The 21,402-nt window shown below is 34.0% G+C and overlaps 1 protein-coding gene across 8 annotated transcripts; it reads right to left on the reverse strand.

Annotated features, from left to right (window-relative positions):
* Positions 1 to 2,619: 2,619 nt before the first annotated feature.
* LOC132118514 (neurofilament heavy polypeptide-like) lies at positions 2,620 to 19,697 on the reverse strand. 8 transcript variants are annotated; one of them, XM_059528403.1, is made up of 13 exons: positions 19,352 to 19,697; positions 18,465 to 18,540; positions 17,549 to 17,877; positions 12,884 to 13,036; positions 12,125 to 12,184; positions 11,175 to 11,210; positions 10,726 to 10,908; positions 10,503 to 10,577; positions 8,908 to 8,946; positions 5,978 to 6,100; positions 5,810 to 5,893; positions 4,610 to 4,819; positions 2,620 to 3,810 (listed from the first exon to the last, which is right to left on the reverse strand). In XM_059528403.1, exons 1-13 carry the CDS (start codon positions 19,388 to 19,390, stop codon positions 3,745 to 3,747), a joined length of 1,473 nt encoding a protein of 490 aa, XP_059384386.1. In that variant the 5' UTR covers positions 19,391 to 19,697; the 3' UTR covers positions 2,620 to 3,744. The 8 variants fall into 8 exon arrangements, with proteins under 8 accessions (XP_059384386.1, XP_059384385.1, XP_059384388.1 ...); XM_059528402.1 differs by having other exon boundaries at positions 10,726 to 10,914; positions 19,352 to 19,669; XM_059528405.1 differs by lacking the exon at positions 11,175 to 11,210.
* Between the last annotated feature and the right edge of the window lie 1,705 nt (positions 19,698 to 21,402).

Raw genomic sequence — 21,402 nt, forward strand, 5'->3', positions numbered from 1 at the left:
AAGGACTCGGTTTGAATCGGTTTGTCTGTTCCTCCACAATTCGCGTCTTCAGCCATGTTTGTACAACACTGTCAGTACAACTACTGGATAGATTAATGACATTAACTAAAATAAGTGAAAAAAGTATGTTTACAAATATAATATCCAGGCCTTTCCACCGAATGGGTGCCATTTCTGTCCCCAGGACATTATACATGCACAAACATAAATACATTTTATTATTAAGCAAAGTGTCCTGCACATTAATCTAACTGCAAATTTTAAATATATAATTTTAAAGAATATTAAAACTACCTAAAACACTGAAAATATTACATTTGTACATGTCCCTAGTGCTTAAAACTTTTTTACATTTTAAAATGAAATATTTTAAATCCTTCAGAAATAATTTTTATTTTGCATTTTTGTGTACCTCCACATCCCATCGGTGCTTTAAATACATTTATTTCAAAATAAATGTATCATATTTTGGATAAAATACACATTTTAGTCATGTCCCCAGGTTTTCACCCCCCCCCCCCCCTCTAAAAACTGGGAAACTTCAACAAGATACATTTTCAACATAATATTGCAACATCTGGATCATCCGAAGGCAATGACATGACCAAAAGCATGTGGTCTTATTTATTTATTTATTTACTGTCCTGTTACCTAAATTATTTCTTAGATGTTACTTGTTTATTTTAAAAATACAAATCTTTGGTGAATCACTGTACTTTGCTGAGTATTCTCATAATATTAACATGTTCTCCATGAGGCTAGATTATATGTATTTGCTTATTTTATCCTGTTACTTTCAGTCCTGTTACTCATGTACTCATTTATCTTATATATAGTAACTGAGTAAAAGTAATAGGAGTGAGTAGTGTCTTCAGGTTTATTAATGTAAATATTAGGCTACATCCATTATTCTATCCACACCGAGACAATGCTTTTGCCCAGAGAAAACCTATGGTTGTTCCTGCATTGTTGTTTTATATAACATTCCTGCAAGTATGACAGAAAATGTACTTGAAATTTTTGTCCTGTGGCAATTATGTATCAGAATCATACATGGAATGGCATTTGAGTGTGAGCTGTAAGAAAACAACATCCACAGAAAAACTGAAAACATAAACTTTATCATTCAGTGGAACTGTGCATATACTGTGTTTGAAACACTTCGGCTACCTTTTATGTTCTTATTCTGCAAATGTATGTCTTTGAGCATATTAGTTACTTCTCAGGTAATATCAATAGTAAGAACTATTTCAGATGCGGCATGAATTACAGCAGTGGTTACTTGTGCATATATTTAATTGCTTGGTCAAAAGTATTGGTAGTGACACGTCTCTAGCATCCCTACTAATTCTTCCGAACACTTATGACTACCTTTTAATATTAAGTTACACAAGGTTGAGTAAATGATGGCACATTGCTCATGTCATGTTGAACTATGTCTTTAATGGTCAGCAGGCTTCACGTGAGGTTAGCGTGAGGGTCTCAGAGATATCACATCTCTCAGTGACGTGTTAATAACAGTTAGGAGAGCGGCCGTGAGTCCGCAGGACAATAGCAGCTCTGTTCTGCCTCCCTCTGTCAGCAGCTCTCTTAATTTACAAATACTTGAAGGTAGCACACCTAACGAATCCTCCTCAAGCACTTCCACAAATGCTGGCACTCTATAGCCAACATAGCTACATTTTTATCCCAAGAATGCTTATGTCTGTGAGAGAATGTGTCTAGATGCTTCTAGAGCAGCAAATAAGAAGGATTTCTGAAGATCATGTGACACTGAAGACTGGAGCAGTGATGCTGAAAATTCAGCTTTGATCAGAGGAATAAATTACATTTGAAAATATATTACAGTACAAAACAGTAGATTTTAATTGTAATAATATTTCACAATATTACTGTTTTTATTGTATTTTAAATAAAATAAATGCAGCTTTGGTGAGCAGAAAAGGCTTCTTTCAGAAACACACACACACACACACAAATCTTACCAACCACAAATTTTGGGGTTTATAAATATTTAAATAATTGTGGGAGAATAATGAAGACTCTGGGAAGGTCCCGGCCCCCTGAGGCTTTAGGAATCTGATCCAGACTCTGATCTCTCTGTCTGTCGGCTGTGACACACATTAGTGCTGACAAGGGTTCTCCAGCAAACCCCTCTCCAGCCCCAAACCCATGATCTCGTGCGCACACACACACACACACACACACACACACACACACACACACACACACACACACACACACACAGCTGGGACAGTGCGCCTGCGTGGGAAAACACCAGCATGAAGAGCACACTGCCCTCACAATTAAGTGCCTAGAATGCCATGCATCTTTTGCCACATGTTAATTGTTTTCCAAATTTGTGCTGCCCTGTAGGCGGTCCTGACACATGCCCTCTTTGGAAATATCAGACTTAACAAAGCAAACTATTAAGAAATTAGCTGTAAACTTAATCATAATGAAATAATTATATATATATGTATATATGTACACATACAGTATATAGCCATGTGGAAACCAACACGAGCAAACCCTTTTTTTCCCCCCAGGAACATGTAAAACTATATATTTTAAATGTCTTCATGTAGTAAATAAAGAACGAGTCATTTTACAGAGAGAAATAATTTGTTTATTTTTATAAATTGGTTAAATAGACAAAAAATGCAACAAAAGAGATACAGAAAGTCTACGATTCATGGATATAGTCTAAATTCTGAATTAGGCCCATCTACTCTTTACAAATGTAGAGATAATTAGGAAGAAAATCCTAAAACACATGCGATTGCAGCTGAGTTGAATGTACATTGTATATTGCATAACTGTATACCACATATTTATTTCATACTGTTCTAATAAAAACTAAGATTTTCAGAAAATAAGAAATAAAATAAAATCTTTTACTAGCTTAATTTCTTTTTAGTCTACTCTGGTCAGAACTGGATGGCCAAGCAAATAAAAGACAATAATTGTAAAGTGGTTTAGTTAGTAAGTTATGTTTAATAAACAATCTTAGAAATGAAAACAATTATTATTATTATTTTATATAGAAACTGGGCTGAGCTTAAATAACCAAATAAATTGGAATAATAATATATAGTGCTCAATTTGATTGACATTATGTTAAATAAATACTTGTGATTTCTATGGATTTATTAAAGTGATGCAGAAGTTTTGCATGGAATTCAAGTGGAATTCAAATTGGCTTTGTGGGTTTCAGTGATTGAAATCAGCAGATGACGGGTCAGTTTTTTCACAATCAGATAGTGTATGATTAAATAAATAGATTCTTTTCACATGCAAACGCACATGATGTTTGCTTTATCCCGTTGAAAAGGCATCTTAATGCAACGGCTTTTATTGCATGATGCAAAATGAGTAGTGTTAGTATAGTTAACATATTTTACATTTTAACATGCACATAAAAAAGGGAGTTTATCTTCAATGCAGGATTACATTTTCACTTTCACTTTTCCATCTCATGCCACACCATGCAACTCATTTCTCTGTGAAAAACAACACCTCCCTCTGGTCATAAACACATGTAGCACTTGCTTTACAGGGTGATCATTACACTTACTTCTGCTCTCACTAAATGCATGGAGATTCAGATTATAATTTCATAGTTACTTCAAACTTGGGCCTTGCAAATCAGCATAATACCTCCCAACTTTGGTAAATATGTTCTTATGTGCATGGCTGCCAATGGTTTTGGCACAGATGAGTGATCAAAACAAAGGCAGGGTTTTATTTGGCCTTCTCGGGTGCCACAGGGTCCGTTTGCACTCCAGCATCAGAATGGCGTTTTTGGCCCTGTGAGACACACCAACGCATAACGCAACATTAGTGATCCTAACTTAGTAAGAAAGTGTGTGTTTTTTACTGCTCGTCCGTAAGGTTGCCTGAAGCAAAACCTGTTTGACAAGTGGTCCTTTATTTGCAAAAGCGGATCTTGCTCCAACACGTCTTCAAAGCGCAGCTTTGGTGAATTTGTGTGCTTTATTATCTGAGATCATTTAGCTGTCATCACACTTTTGTCCGAGATACATTAACAGGGATGATCCCGTTTGAAATAACCATAATTGTAGATAGATACAATTATATTACATGACAAAAAGTATATATATTTTTTTTATTTATGAAGAAGTTATATATCGCAACAAAGATTAGAATTACATGTTTAGATGATGAGATTGAGATTTCATGCAATAAAAACAAAATTGCATGCTAAATTGTAGTGTCCTGTTTAATTAAATAATTTAAAATATTTATTACACTTTATTAAAACGCAACACAAACAAGCTGCTATGGAACTGATCAAATAATCTAGATAGGTTGATAATTGAGGCCATCTAGTGGTCATACACTGTAAATTTAGATTTTTGTATTTATAATTCCTCACCTCATAGATTACTGTTTTCAGATTAATAGCCAGCAATATCGAAATAATCAGGATGGTTAGATGTCGGACAGAATTACGAAATGTTTCTCGACAGCATTTAACTGGAAAACTACATACAACTGAAGAGTTAAACTACACAGATTGTGAATGCTCCCACAGTTGTGTGGGTGGAATCCCTAGCCCTGGAGAATCTCTGGGTTTCTACTTAACCAGGTTTTTGAAGAACAGCTGGAGGGAGTTCCTCTTCTCCAGCTTGCGGGGCATGTTGGGGGAGGCGTTCTCTGTGCTGTCGGCTGATTTGTTGTCCAGGGCCCCTTGCGTTACAGGAGTGGTGGGTCTCGGCTCCTCTTTGGCCTTTGCGGGTGGAGCAGCTTCTGCCACGGGAAGAGCAGCTGGAGTCTCCTTCTTGGGCTCTGGTGCCTTGTGTTGAGAGTTACGAATGGCGTTTAATGAGATGATTTTTTTTTAATTCTTGTGCACATTATATTTTAGATTTTGTACACTCTTGTTCGAAAGTTTGGAGTCAGTAAGTTAATGTTTTTATTCAGCAAGAATGAATTAAACTGATCAAAAGAGACAGCATTTGGCATTTATAATGTCACAAAAAATTCTGCTTAAAATAATTATGTTCTTTTAAACTTTACGTTTGACAAAGAATCCAAATGAAGATATAAATCTGGTTTCAACATCGAAAATAATTAAAGTTGTTATTTTTTCACCACGTAAGGATATTATAATGATTTAAGTCGTTTTAAATTGTAATCATATTTCATAATATTACTGTAATATTGATCAAGTAAATGCAGCCTTAATGAGCATAAGAGACTTCTTTTAAAACCACATAACATTTTGTCTCCAAACTTTTGAATGATAGTGTATACACACATATACACTAACACACATGCATACACACACTAAAAAAAATACAAAAAGTAATCAAATAAAGTAAATAGTGAACAAATAAATTAACCCACTTCAAAATCCACTCGAAAGAAAGAAAGAAAGAAAGAAACAAAGAGAAAGAAAGAAAAGGAAGGACGGACTGGAATGAAGGAAGGCTATTTAAAAGTAAGTTTGAAGTTTAGAAATTTTGAAAGGAAAGAAAGAAAGAAAGAAAGAAAGAAAGAAAGAAAGAAAGAAAGAAAGAAAGAAAGAAAGAAAGAAAGAAAGAAAGAAAGAAAAAGAAATTGAGTTTAAAAGAAAATTTTAAATATAAGAAATGTAAGGGTGAAAAATTAATTTTTCAGAAAACAAAGGCCATATTGCACTGCTGAAATATTAAGTTGGTTAATATGTGATACTGTAGATGTGTTTTGACTCTTGTATCGTCAGAGAACAGCTGTGAGATTGAGAACAGTGAAATCAGTGAGTCTGGTTAATGCAGAAGGGGCCTGATCTAGCGGCGTTTACCGCTGCAGCAGACATGAGGGAGATGCTGGCGGCAGCGCTGGACGCCGCGGCCTGGATCCTGCTGCTCACCTGGCCGAGCAGAACCTCGAATTCACACACAGCTGTTACTGCATGCACTAACACATCTGATACACTCACACACCTGCACTCCATGCATCCATTCTTTACCTTGGGTTTGAACATTTTTCCAAAAGTGGATTTCTTCTCAATTTTCTTCTCCTCTGTTTTTGGTGCTGGAGGTTCTTCAGGTTTGGCTGCGGCCTCAAGAGTGCTGGTCTTAGACGCGTCGACCTGATGTGTCAGAGGAAGATCAGAGAAGATGAAAAGAACAGTGAGAAGATTCAAGAAGATGGTCAACTGATTGTGTGAAAGCTTACGACTGAATCATCAGTAGAGAGACTAAAACAACTTAATATCTAACTACTGACAACTACCAAAACTCTTTTTTTTTTTTTTTTGGCACATTCCAACATTAGTGTACAAGATAGTACAAAATTAAAAGAAAAGGGAAAAAATAAAATACAATTTTGTTAACTGGGTTGCATATATAGTATATACATATATATAAATATATATATAAAAGCCCTAAGACTGGCAAGAGTGGCTTCCATATCTTCTATACTTTTCTTGTTGGATCTGTCCGCTGCTTTTGACACAGTTAACCATCAACCCTACTGGCAAAGGGCATCTCGGGAACTGCACTCCAGTAGTTTGAGTCTTATCTCTCAGATAGGTCCTTCAAGGTATCTTGGAGAGGTGAGGTGTCCAAGTCGCAACATCTAACATATGGGGTGCCTCAGGGCTCAGTTCTTAGACCACTTCTCTTCTCAGTCTACATGGCATCATAAGGCTCAGTCATTCAGAAACATTGCTTTTCATATCACTGCTATGCAGATAACACTCAACTCCTCCTCTCATTCCATCCTTATATCTTCCATCCGAAGATAGCTGCTCGCATCTCCGCTTGTCTAACAGACATTTCTTGCTGGATAAAGGATCATCACCTTCAACTCAACCTTGCCTTGCCTTGTGGTTCCATCAAACCCATTGTTTCATTGTTTCCTATCCCCATCCAGTTAGACACATCAACCATAACTTCTTCAAAAACAAGCAAGAAACCTTGGAGTTGTGAATTATAATCAGCTGACTTTCTCAGACCACATTTGCTTTATACGACATCAAGAAGATAAGGTCCTTTCTTTCAGAACATGCTTCACAACTCTTGTTCAAGCTCTAGTTCTGTCAAGGCTGGACTATTGGAATGCTCTCTTGGTCGGGCTACAGACTTGCATTAGACTTGCATTTACTAACTTATTGTTTTCTTAAAAAAAAAAAATACTAACACTAGCTTTTCTATTCTTTTTGTATTCTATCTATTTTTCTTTTTATTTATTATACAATTAACAAAAAGCAAAAAAGGCCTCTAACACTAGCTTACTCTGTTCTTTTTCTATTCTGTCCGTTTTCTTTTGATTTATTATATAATACAAAACAAACAAACAAACAAAAAAACATTAGCAACCCAGTTAACAAACTTTAAATAAATAAATTTAAATAAATTGTTAAATTGCATGAAAACCAATAGGGCAAATTCTTTTTATAAAAATGTAATAATTATAATAATAATATTTTTTTATATATATATATACACATATTTTTATGGCCAAAATACTATATATTTCATTTCAAGCTTTTACCAACCTTTTAACCTTATACCAAAATATATTTCTTAATGTTTTACAGGGGCAAGAAAATAAATTTCCAGTCTTACAGTGAAGTGAAGTGAAGTGACATTTGGCCAAGTACGGTGACCCATACTCAGAATTTGTGCTCTGCATTTAACCCATCCGAAATGCACACACACAGAGCAGTGAACACACACACACACACTGTGAGCACACACCCAGAGCAGTGGGCAGCCATTTATGCTGCGGCGCCCGGGGAGCAGTTGGGGGTTCGATGCCTTGCTCAAGGGCACCTAAGTCGTGGTATTGAAGGTGGAGAGAGAACTGTACATGCACTCCCCCCACCCACAATTCCTGCCGGCCCGGGACTCGAACTCACAACCTTTCGATTGGGAGTCCGACTCTCTAACCATTAGGCCACGACTTCCCAGTAGCCTACATTTAAGCTAAATACAAATATAGATGGCCTATTAGTGATAAAAAGAAGATTTATAGTGATTTAATAATGTTTAATATTTTTATAGATTGCAAAATTTGCATTTTTGGTAGCACTTTAAATTATGCCCCTCACTGATTTTTATTTAAACGAGTAATATGTTTGCAAACGTTATAGACAACAAATCAGGTGTTTCTTTAAACGTGACGTGAATGCATTTTTTTGGACTAAAATATAGATGGTAACATATATATATATATATATATATATATATATATATATATATATATATATATATATATATATATATATAACACATAAATGCTTTCTAAATATATATTTATACAATTAAAATATAAACATTTTTTAGAAAATATATTTACGTAAATATATTTTGAAAATATATAATTTATGACTTTTTGTATACTTTGATATATATATATACTTGAAAATCTTTTTTTTTTGCTATATGAGAAACTAAATTCAATGAATTTATTAATTTATTTTTTATTCATTTGCTTTGTTGTTTTTTTATTAATTATTATTATTAATATTATTTATCCAAGATAGGTAACAGAGTTGAAGATAAGTCTAATTTTTTATATTTTGGGACCAAATGTTGGTTTATAGTTACTAATATTATTATATGTCCCATAAACCTATTTTGGTAACAGGCTTGAATGGCTGATTTTGATGAATACAACCAAAACTATAATTTGTGTAAAAATTGATTGAAAATATTTGTTTCAGTCAAAGTTTGGCCACTTTTATATAATTTAAAATATAAAATATGTAAGAAAAAAAGAAGAAGAAAAAAAGCACAACATTAGATAAAATCTTCACATGTTAATAATGCAACACTGTATACCCATAGAAAGTGCCAAGTACAAAAGTGTAAATATGAGATGAATGATTTTATTCAGGAAGACAGTCCCACCACCGTGCAAAGAGACAATCGATCAGCTAAATGTATTTACCTGCACCTCAACCGGCTTTTTCTCTTCCACCACAACAGGCTGCAGGCAAGCACATATTGGTATTAATTTTGCAATAATCTACAAGTCCTAAGGCACTTTACACCAGCCATTTATCCTAGCAGGGACAAACACTGAGTCACTGGTTACGCCAAGTCTTACAAGAGCCGCTGGATAAATCTGATGTCAGTTATGAAGTGGTGGAGTGGAGAGTCACATGGTTTAGTTGGCGGATGTTGTGACATGAGGTAATGGCTGCTGTCAACATGATGTCACCATAATGGACCTTCACTGATTCATTCATTATTTACAATGAGTTTTCCACCAATTGAATAGCATAATGTATCTTGCCTGTGTGGGAAAACATTGCAAACACATCTTCTACCTTTGGATATTATGCATTATAACCAGAGCCTAAAATTAACACTCGCCACACGCCAAATGAGAGTAAAGATCAGCATTGGTATATGTGAAACTGTGTTACACACCGGTTGGCTGGTAACTTTTTTATTAACTCTAACAATGTCAGAGAATGCTTCATGGTTTAACGTGATAACTAAATTGCAAAGACTGTGCTGAACATATATATAATATATATAATCTGATAAATAAGAACTTCTTTCACAGTTTTCAGTAAATGCTGCTCCACCTGAACTGTTAGTTTGAGTTGCATAATTAATGCAACATGCGCCAATCAACACTTATACCATAATATGTAGTGGTATTATTATTTACTTATTATTATGTTATTATTAATTATAAAGAGATACTTTTCAATTCAACCGCATTACAGTAATGTTTTTATTGATTTATTTAGTTTTTTTTTTTTATTTGATTAACTACTATTAATACTACTACTACTACTACCACTAATTATTATTTTTTATTAATATTATTATGAAATTAATTATACAAATTAAATAAATGTTTAAATAAATAAACATTATTATTATGAAATACTCAATAAAATTATAGTGATATTTATTTATTTGATTTGTTAACTTTTTATAAATGGATTAAATATAATAATAATTATAATAATTATCATATACAATCAGATTATTATCATGAAATATTTCACAATTCAGTGATATTTCTTTAGTGATTTGTAATAATAACAATACTAATCAAAATATTATTATGAAATATTTTACAATTGAAAAAAAATATATCGATATTTTAATTGATTTAATTTTATAATTTGATTAAAAATTAAAATAAAAATAATAATAAAATAATAATAATAATAATAATAATAATAATAATAATAATAATAATAATAATAATTATTATTATTATTATTATTATAGCTATAAGATCTGTTTCCCCAATTTGTTCAACCGTTTGTTTATTTATTTATTTTTATAAATGAAATAATGCACATACAGTTTTATGGCTGGTAAAAAAAAAATTTATTCAGTAAATTCTGGAATTGGCAGGTGAGGCAAAATGTAAGATTTAGGCTCTGATTCCAGCTCTCTCACACAAAAGGAAAAACAACAGTAGCTCTTTATACTGTATTAATTTGCATGTCTGGAGTTAACAGCAATGGGTCAGTTCTGTTAATATCAGAAGAGCCTGTGCTTGTTCTCATTTACCACTCCTGATGTCTTAGCTCTGGCTCCACTGCTTGTCGCCGCCTGAACTTTTGACACCACCTTGCCTAGCAACACCTCAAATTCACATTACTCTGTTATAGTGTGCCACATACGCTACATGTAGATTTGACATGTATAATAAGAGTCCAAAGCTCGCCCCAGAACCAGACAGAAAGATTTTATTAATATGGTTTATTGTTACTGCTGTCAGGTTCGAGCTTACCTTTGAACGGAAGAGTTTGCTTAATGCACTGTCTTTAGTTTTGCTCTTGGCAGATCCCTCTGCTTTTGTTGCAGCTGCTGTTGCTGCTTTTGTTGCAGATGTTTCCTCTTTCTTCACCGCCGGCTCTGCTTTGCTTTCCATCTTAGGTGGTGCTGGGGGAGGAGGAGGTGCCTTGGGTGCTTCCTGTACCTTAGAAAAGAGTGCCGTTTGGTTTATTTTATGCATAAAACAGCAGTTCGGTATACATTTTTATTTATTCTTTTATAATGCTTTATTGTCAACAATGCACTTTTTTAAAAAACAATTCTTTTTTACAGCAGCTTTCCTGTGGCGTTGTTGTATCGCTTAAGGTGTTTGCGAAAATATGATTATAAAAATGATGGTGAAGGTGGAAATATTATAAATATTATAAAAGCAATCAAATATGTGATGTAAATGTAATGGCTCACATTTGTTGATGGTGCTGGCGGGGTCTCTTTCTGTGACTGAATAATAAAAATGAGGACAATACATATTATTTAATCTATATATCTTACTATAATATATTGCCCCCCCCCCCCACCCAAAAAAAAATCTAAGCTTGAATTGTTTATTTATTTAGTCATAAATCTATAAATGCATAAAACAAAAAAAAACAAAAATCATAATCGCATGAATAAATAAAGCGTGCTTACATAAATAAGTAAATAATTTAAAAACATTTTATTTCTACATTTTCTATTTATTTATAAATTCATAATTCATTAATAAATTAACCACCCGCAGAAAAATAAATAAATGTATTTTATATTTATTTTATGCATTTATTTATACATTTATAAATATTGCATGCTTAGATAAATAAACAATTTAATAAAATAATACATTTTGTCTTTTTTTTTATTAATACATTTATAAAGCATGCTTAAATAAATAATGCATCCTTAGCGAGATTATAAATAATAAATAAATAAATAAATAAAACCTTGATAAGTCAATACAATTTGTATTTATTTTATATTTATTCATAAATGTATAAATAAAGCTTACAAACATACATATGTGCATAAATACATTATTTATTTTACATGTATTTATTTACTTATACATTTATTAATAAAGCATTCTTTAATGAATGGAAGAATGGATAAATGAATAAATGAATGAATGAATGAATGAATTTAGGGAGTCATATAAAAAATGATTACAATTTAGGGAGTCATTAAAAAAGAAAATTCACCCCTAAAATAATTACGAAAAACAATCTGCAGAAATAAAAAACTTATATTATAATATATTTATATTGTAATATTAAATAATATTAATACAATAATTTCAATTCTTAAAAATGATAATATATTATAATATAATATCTCATGAATATGAATGAGTAATGCTGTGAGAGTCAAGGTTTTATTACCTGCTCTTTTGAAGCATCTGGAGTGGCTTTGGCTTCTTTGCTTGTTTTGGTCGGAGTCACCTTCGCATGCAGAAAAGAGAGCGGAGACACGTAAACATTAGAGTGACTGTGAAACACCATCAGAGTGGCATGTTTAAGCATATACTGCTCCTTCAGGTACTCCATGACTCCAAACCAGGCCTAGACATCAAAGATTGAGATATCAAAAATATAATGGCCGTCTGTCAAACCCAGACGCAGTTCAGCCGAACTGGCTTTGCCACAGGCACACAAAGAGCTCGCTGGCAGTGGCCGATCCCAGCATGTTTCTGCTATTGAGTCAGCCATTGTCCTCTGGAGATGGCGTAGGCCTTCCCGTGCTTTATCACAACTCCAAATGCACAGGCCTCCCTTGTGAGCTCACATTATGCAGCAAACAAAAGCCTACCACAGTCTGACATGTCCAAAGGATTGATTTAGCAGATTAAAGACACAGTGTAAAAAACACCACAATGATGGAGTAAAAATGCATCATTGTAGTCTGGCGCAACAAGTCTAGATTGTTCGGTTATAGACCAATGCACACTTGTTATGCTCATAAATCATATTCCATGAACACTGCATGGTTAAGTTTCTCAATAATATTGCAGTTGATCATTGTAGCTTAGTTTAAAACACCAACGAGTTCATGCATTTCAGTGCAATTCACTCTCATTTGAAAGAGAATTAGAACTGCATTCAAAAGTATTTAAAGAAACAATGCAATTAAAATGTACTTACAAATGTTTTGAAAAAGTTCATAACTGTCTTTTCTGCTGCTTTGGCCTCCTCTGATGGTTTGTTTTCTTCTGCGGCTTCCACAGGACTGGGTTCGAGAGCTTCAGCCTCCGGCTCCGGCTCTGGCTCTGCGCTGCTCTTTATGTCCACTGGATCCTATAGACAAATCCAGAGAATTAGCCCTTGGGAATGTGTTACAACCCTTTACAGCTGATGTGCAATAGATGCATTGAAATAGGGGCACAATTCCATCCATGCCTCTGCCTACTCCAACCAGCGGCAACAATCATCCTTTTATTAACGCCTGTTTCCCCCCCCTCACTCATTGATATTCAGCAATGTGCTGGACTTAACGTCTGCGTGTGCTTTATCTGAGAGTAAAATCTGTCATATTTAGATTATACAGTATGTGTTTTGCTTGTTATATTTTAGTGGAAATCAGTTATGTCGAACATATGACAGATGTAACTCCACAACAGCTGGTTGGTGATGACTGGTGTACAGTTACAGGAGCTGTCCATTAGTTGTTAAATATTATTTGCCTTTCATGCAAATGTAAAGTACACAAGGAAAAGACAAAACAAACATGTCTGAGACAGATGAACTACCAGTGAAATGTGTGGAATAATATATATATATATATATATATATATATATATAGAGAGAGAGAGAGAGAGAGAGAGAGAGATACATACATATATATAGTATTTCACAAAAGTGAGTTCACCTCTCACATTTCAACAACCATATTGGTATAACTTCTCAAGGGACAATACTATAGAAATGAAACTTGGATATATTTTAGAGTAGTCAGTGTGCTGCTTGTGTAGCAGTATAGATTTACTATCCTCTGAAAATAATTTAATATACAGCCATTACTGTGAATATAGCTGGCAACAGGAGTGAATACACCCTAAGTGAACATGTCAAAACTGTGTCCAAAGTGTCAATATTTTGTGTGAGCACCATTGTTTTCACCAGTTTTCACAATTGAGTTCACCAGAGCTGCACAGATTGTGTGAGCGGCTGGATGTTAGGCACATGGTGCTTCTCCACCTTCCGCTCAGTAGAGTTCAGGTCTGGAGACATACTTGGCCACGCCATCACCTTCACTTTCAATTTCCTCAGAAAGGCAATTGTCATCTTGGCAGTGTTTGAGGTTATCAAAACTGCCGTCCTGCCCAGTTTCTGAAGGGAGGGCATCATGTTCTGCTTCAGAATGTCACAGTACATTCTTACGAGCCAGATTCAGAAGAGGCTTCCTTCTGGGACAACGGCCATGCAAACTGACTTGTTGTAGTGTGTGGCCTATTGTCAGAGCACTGACAAGCTGACCTTCCACTTCTGTAACCTCTAAAGCCATGCTGGCAGCACTCATGCATCTGTTATTTGAAGCCAGCTTCTGCACCTTGATGCACAGCACGAGGACTCGACTTCTTTGATCGACCCTTGCAAGGTTTGTTCCAAATGGAGCCCATCTTGGAAAACTCTGTATGACCCTGGCCACTGTACTGTTAATCAGTTTCAGGGTGTTACCGATCTTCCTATAGCCTAGGCCATCTTTGTGGTGAGCAACCTTTCTAATTCTCAACTCCTCAGAGAGTTCTTTGCGAACCATGAGGAGCCATGTTGAGCATCCAGTGGTCCGTATGAGAGAACTGTACTCACATCACCAAATCTTAACTGCTCTAATACAAGATACACCAATTTGTATGCTCCTGTCAAGCAGACAAAAACATGAACATGATGAACAGGACATGCAGCTTTGTTGTCACTTAGGGTGTACTCACATTTATTTTCTTTAATAATGGCTGTATGTTAAGTTATTTTCAAAGGATAGTAAATCTATACTGCTATACAAGCAGAACATTGACTACTCTAAAATATATCCAAGCTTCATTTCTATAGTATTGTCCCTTGAGAAGATTGCTGAAATGTGAGAGATGTAGTCATTTTTCTGAGATACTGTATATGTGTGTGTGTGTGTGTGTGTATGTATATTATCAATGTTGAAATGTTTTTGTGGAGACCATTACACATTTTGTATATATAATTTATATATACCATTCAAAAGTTTAATTCATAAGTAACATTTAAAATAATACGAATAATAATACAACTTTAGAAAGGCCACAGATATTGATCAAAGTTGACAGCAAAGACATTTATAATGTTACAAGGATTTTTTTTTTTTAATTTCAAATAAATGCTGTTCATTGAACTCTATAATCATCAAAAAATCCTATACTATATTTTTGTTTCCATACAAATATTAGGCAGCAAAAATAATTTTCAACACTGATAATAATCCATTATTAATAACTGAGCACCAATAATAATTGACAATAATAAAGCAGAAAAATAAGCATGTTAGAATGAAAAAAATGCAACATATTCAAAAACAAAACAGTTATTTTAAATTGTAACAATGTATCACAATATTACGGGTTACACTGTATTTTTTGGTTAAAAATATGAGATTTATTTCAAAGACTTAAATACATCTTAATTATTTCAAACTTTTGATTGGTAGTGTTCAGTAAATAGAGACAAACATTTATGGGTTTTGATTCAATGTTACTTTAGGAATAAATCTGATCGTTGATGTTAATTTTTGTTAATTGATGACAAGCATCTTGAGGAAAGGAGTTACTAGTACATCTGCATCTTGATTGAATCGCATGCGTTGAGGTCGTCCATGCTGTGGTTTTCTCGTCGAACGATCGACGGTATTTGAACTGACTTTATTCAGACATGTGAGCTCATCTGGGCAAAGCTCAATCGTGACGTGAACACTGCTTTTATCAACATATACATCGACACTGAACACCTTGTAAGAAGCATCTTCAAAAACCTTAGTGCACACAGACCTCAGCTGGGAATGCAATTGAGAAGAATCTGCTAAATTACATTTACTTCTAGTGAGCACAGGTTCTTCAAAACTCCCAGAGATGTTCACTGGTTCCTCAAGGATCTCCCAGCTCTCCTCATCAACCACCACTGATCCACTAGCGGCTTCTTCTTTAGCACTCAGCACTGGTTTCACAGAGGTTGTTACTGGTCCCTGTGCAATGAGCAATGCCTTCTTGAACTTGTTCCTTTTAAGTTCTTCTACATCAAGGCTTTCTTGTTCCTGAGTGACCTGCAAGATTTCTGCAATTTCTTCAGCAACTAGCGATGGCTCTTCAGCTCCAATAACTGGTTCCTCAACACGAGACAAGACCTCAATGGTATCAACTGCTTCATCAGCTACTTTCGTCAGGTTTTTGGAAATAGATGCAAGCTCTTGTTTGGTTCCATTTGGTTCGCTTTCACATGCTTGTTCCTTTTCATCCGATATTATGCTTTCAACAAGTTGTTTAGGTTCTTTGTCTTCTTTCAAGGCCTTGTCATCCTCCTCAGCCTTAGGTTCTGCATCTGCAGACTTTGGATATCGTATATGTATCTCACTGGCTTTTCTTTTAACTGGCTCTTCTGTTATTGATTTTTCTACAACAGCTACTGGTTCTTGTGTGGCATGCAAATCTGGGAGGATCTCATCTGTTTTCGAGGAATTCTTTGTCAAAGAACTTGAACTTATGGGTTGCGCGGGAATGGCGTCAACCAATTGCAATTTGATCTGCTCTGCGACTTGCTCAAGAATCTCCTTTTGGTCTGCATTAATGAAGACTTTATCCTTTTGGAATGAGAAATTGGTCACAGTCAGAGTGCAATACATTTTTTTGCGATTTACTTGGATTTGTTGTTGCCTGGTAGATGGTCGGCAGAAAACTTCCTGCTTTATGATGAATGTGCGTTTTTATATAATGCATTTTCCAGTGTCAAATAATGTTTCTGTCCACACTAATAGCAAAAATACTGTGCAATGTGACAAATTATAGCTAATTACTAATATTTGCTGTTTAAAATACAGCCCGGTTCACTGTGGACGAAGCTACCAGAGAAATCTGGAGACTGGGAAACAGTTCAATAAAAAAAAAAAAAAAAAAAATAATGACAGTTTGTTGAAACTTTATTCACTCTCAGGCCATCCAAGATTTAGATGAGTTTGTTCCTTCACCAGTACAGATTTGGAGAAATGTACCATTGCGCCACAAGTTCACCCATGGATGCTCTGCAGTGAATGGGTGCTGTCAAAATGAGAGTCCAAACAGCTGATCACAATAATCCACAAATTCATAATCCATAATAACGATTTCTCTAGTGAAGAAGTTCATCCGCTGTTGTCCATTCATATCAAAATTCACCCACACATTTAGACTTTTTGGACTGTTTTTGGCTTGTAAACTATGCTCGATCTGTGCATATATTTCTCCTGATTCAGAAAATATTTATTTTTTACTGGAGAAAGCATTATTATGGATAGAGGAGCAACAATTTAAAAACATTTCATTGATGTTTTATGTGTTTTACGTGTTTTATGTCTTGATGGATTTGTTTCTAGCAAACAAGCAGCTTTTCAATTCATAAAATGTTAACTGATGGACTGGAGTGGTGTGGATGATTGTGATGTTTTTATCAGCTGTTAAGACTCTTATTCTGATGGCACCCATTCACTGCAGAGGATCCATTGGTGATGCAATGCTAAATTTCTCCTGTTCTGATGACGAAACAAACTCATCTACATTTGAGGGAGAGTACATTTTCATTTATGCAACTTCTACTTACAGTCTGCATGTTGATTTTGAGATCCACCGCTTTGGCCGGTGCATCAACTGAATCGTTGTTTTCTGCTGCAGGTTTCACAGGTTCGCTCTTCTTTTTGAACATTTTACCAAGGAAGTTGGACACCTCATCTCCACTGGGCTTTGGGGCTTTTTTGGGTGGCTCTGCTTCTGTTGCAACTGTCGTATTTTGCTCAGGGGTCGCATCCACATGTGCGGTTCCGTTGGCTTTACTGCTGTCTACCTCCTCTTTTTCTGATGGTTTTGGTTCATTTGTGACAGGCGCTGGCAGGGTTTCACTCTTTTGCTCCACTGCTTCTTTTTTGCTTGTCTCTAGACCAAAAACATGAAAGAAACAATGTATGCAGTGTACAGGGACAAATAATGTCTATTGCCTTCAGTTATCAATATGATAATAATTTTGACCAGTCATAAATTACAATACACAACCACTTCTTATACACACTTGACATTTCAAAGGACATTTGAGGTTACAGACAAAATAATGCAAGAGGACAACTATATTCAACAAGACGCGTTTGCATTCTAGCATAAAGTGGGTTTCAGGTCTATTTTTATGTGCATTGCTTTCATTCTCTCATAAAATGTGCATGAACAAAATCATGCATCTGTATCTTCTATAAAGGCTTTGTGAAAGTGTTAGCAATAACAAACTAGCAATGGACACAAAATGCTAATTAAACATTGCTTTATCCACCATACATCCTACTACAACACCCAAAGTTTATACAGAGCTTTGAGTCATGTTCTTGATTGTTGGTTAAGGTTCCTGAGCTAATCTAAACAGTGTAAACGCCTGTCTGTTCAACTTTAAGTAGCTTCTGATCCTTACATTGAAATTATGTGAGAAGATACATTTAGTCACATGAACAGAAATGTGCTGTATTTCAGATACATACCAGGTTCAGTTTCATCTGCAGCTGGTACTGCATGTCCATTCAGCTCTCCATTTTGGGCTTTCTTCTCAGCATTTGCCTGGTGAATGATATTAGTTAGTTTCATGATCTTTTATATATATATATATATATATATATATATATATATATATATATATATATATATATATATATATATATATATATATATATATATAGTTTCATTGAGATTCTATTATGGTGTATATTTTATTTTATATTTTCCATTTTAATTTTAATTGTATGTATTTTATTTTACGTCTGTATAATTTTTCTTAATTATTATTTTCGTTTCAGTTAGAAATTTTGATTTTAAAATTTAATTTAAATTAAATTCAATTAATATAAGTTTATATTATATTATATTTTCTTTTTTTTTTCTTTTTAGTTTTATAGATTTTTATGGTTTTAATTTAGTTAATTAAAATAACCCTGGTTTAAATGGGCAGAATTGTCTGAGTAAACATAACGTTTAATGTGATAAAGTTTTTAATCAAATAATTGAATTGGAAAATGAGAATTATAATAATTTATATGAATTTATAATGCATAATGTATAATCATTTATAATCTGCCTTTTCTGAATGGAGAATATACACAAATATCTACCAAAACAAACACATAGCTGACATAAAATCAGTTGCTATACATTGAAAACTATCATCTACAACTTATTTCAACAAAATATTATAAAATATTACTAAATATTATATTTGTACATTTAACAACTGTATTCGTGATGTTGCTAAAATGCTGATTAACATTTTTTTAATGCTGCGAAATAAATGATACATTTTTGTTCTTGTATATTTCACTGAAAAACAAAGATGTTGCATAAAGCTTGTTAATATAAAACAATTTTAAAAAATCACCTTCTGAGGTTTATTCTGTGTTGAATGCTCGTTTCCCATGGTCACTTCAAGTCAGCAACTAAATATCAGCATTGACAGTGAAAATAGTTATTAATCATATATATGATGAAAATATCCACAAATACTTTTTCATGCGCCTGAGCTAATAGTTAAATTGAATCATATCACAAGTCCTAATAAGAAACTACAGATCGCTGCAGGGTGGAGTGCCTCATGACCTGTTTTTGTAAAGGCTATAGGTTCAATCCCATGCAAGCTTGATAATTAGAAACACTAATTACTATTTATGATTACTATATATCTAACACACAATTGCATATACTGATTTAATAAAAAATACTTCAATTAATAAAAAAATTGTATTTACCTTTCCACTGTCTTGTGCCTAAAAATGAGAATTAGAGTCAGTGTAGAGTTTCCAAAGCTCGATTAAAGTAATCTCCAGCAGTCTGCTGTCTGTCAGCCCGCGTGTGTACACATATACCTGTCCTAAGAGAGGGTGGGGCTCCAAACTTATTACCTTAAGATACTTGTGAGACAAAACTGTGGCCTGTGAACCTATTAGCACTGATGAACTCATGTCCTATTGTTTCTCACTGATGAGCGATTCCACCTAAATAAAGGTGACATGATTATCTCATACAGTACATCAAAGATAAGACATCAGACGTCTCGTCCGATGCTTCACTCAAAGCACCGAACCGGCGAGAGTGTCAGGCTTATCTGAGAACAGCTCTCGTGGGGCACAGCCTGTTTTGTAGGTGTGGTTGAGCCCAAACAGGATGTGTGTAGAGGATACAAGTTTATTTGCGCTGTATGACTCCGATCCAGGGCTTGAGTACAGAGAACATGACATCAGACTTACCAGCCTAAGCCTTTATTTATTTAATGATTGCTCGCCTGCAGAATACGAAACATAAAAAAACACTTAATTTTTAGGAGTTATGTTGTTCTTTTGAAGTTTACATTCATCAAAGGTTCCTGAGAATCCACAAAAATATGAAGCAGCACAATGGTTTTCAACATCGTTAATAATGAGGAATGCTTCTTGAGCAGCAAATCTGCATATTAGAATGATTTCTGAAGGATCATGTGACACTGAAGACTGGAGGAATGATGCTGGAAATAAATAATAGGAATAAATTACATTTGAAAAAATATTCAAATAAAGAAGAGTTAAATTATATTGTAATAATATTTCACAATTTAACTGTTAATCAAATAAATGCAGCCTTGGTGAGCATGAAAAAGGGTTTAAAAAGTACTGTAAGCTGCCTTAAAAATGAATATCAATTTCAGACAGATGATTATAATTTCCAGCATGAGTTGAGATTATTTCAAAAAGCATCTTGTGCTTTAACTGAAGTAAGAAAAATCCAAAAAATAGTTTACTTTAATGCTTAAATTAGATTTTTACTCATATTTTGAGTTACATTTTATAAGTAATTTACTAATAATCATTAGTAATTTTATTTTGTGTTTTTGTCATTGTGATTTTATTTATTTTTGAAAAATTGAAGTAAAAGTAATAGTAACAAAAAAAGCATTATATTTTATTTTAATTTAGTCAACCTTTCTTTCTTTCTTTATTTAGTGAAATGGTTTTAGGTTTTTTAACACAAAACCACTGCTTTGGACTTAACTGAAGATTCATTGACCAGAAGATCTGATCTTTCCAGCCTGTTAAACTCATCAGTTTAAGCTCATCATCAAACATTTTTGTTGATGTGTTTGGGCATCGTGATGAACCCTGGTTTTGATCAGTGGCTCCAGATAGCAAAAAAAAACTCCTAAAGCATACCATCTAAATACAAAGTATTTGTACAACAGACTGCTGTACACTACAATGACTCATGTTCAATAACATGGAAACTATATTTCAACATCTAAAGCAAATATTGACATATGAGATGCGCTGCAATTCATTTGATTAATTAATCAGATAATTGTATAATAATTGTAAAATATAGGAATAATGATATAGAAAAAGTACATACAAATCTTGACAAGAAAAAAATACTATTACTGAAAAAGAAAAAACAGACAAAAAA

The sequence above is a fragment of the Carassius carassius genome, chromosome 37 (genome assembly GCF_963082965.1).
Source record: "Carassius carassius chromosome 37, fCarCar2.1, whole genome shotgun sequence".
Classification (NCBI taxonomy): Eukaryota; Metazoa; Chordata; class Actinopteri; order Cypriniformes; family Cyprinidae; genus Carassius; species Carassius carassius.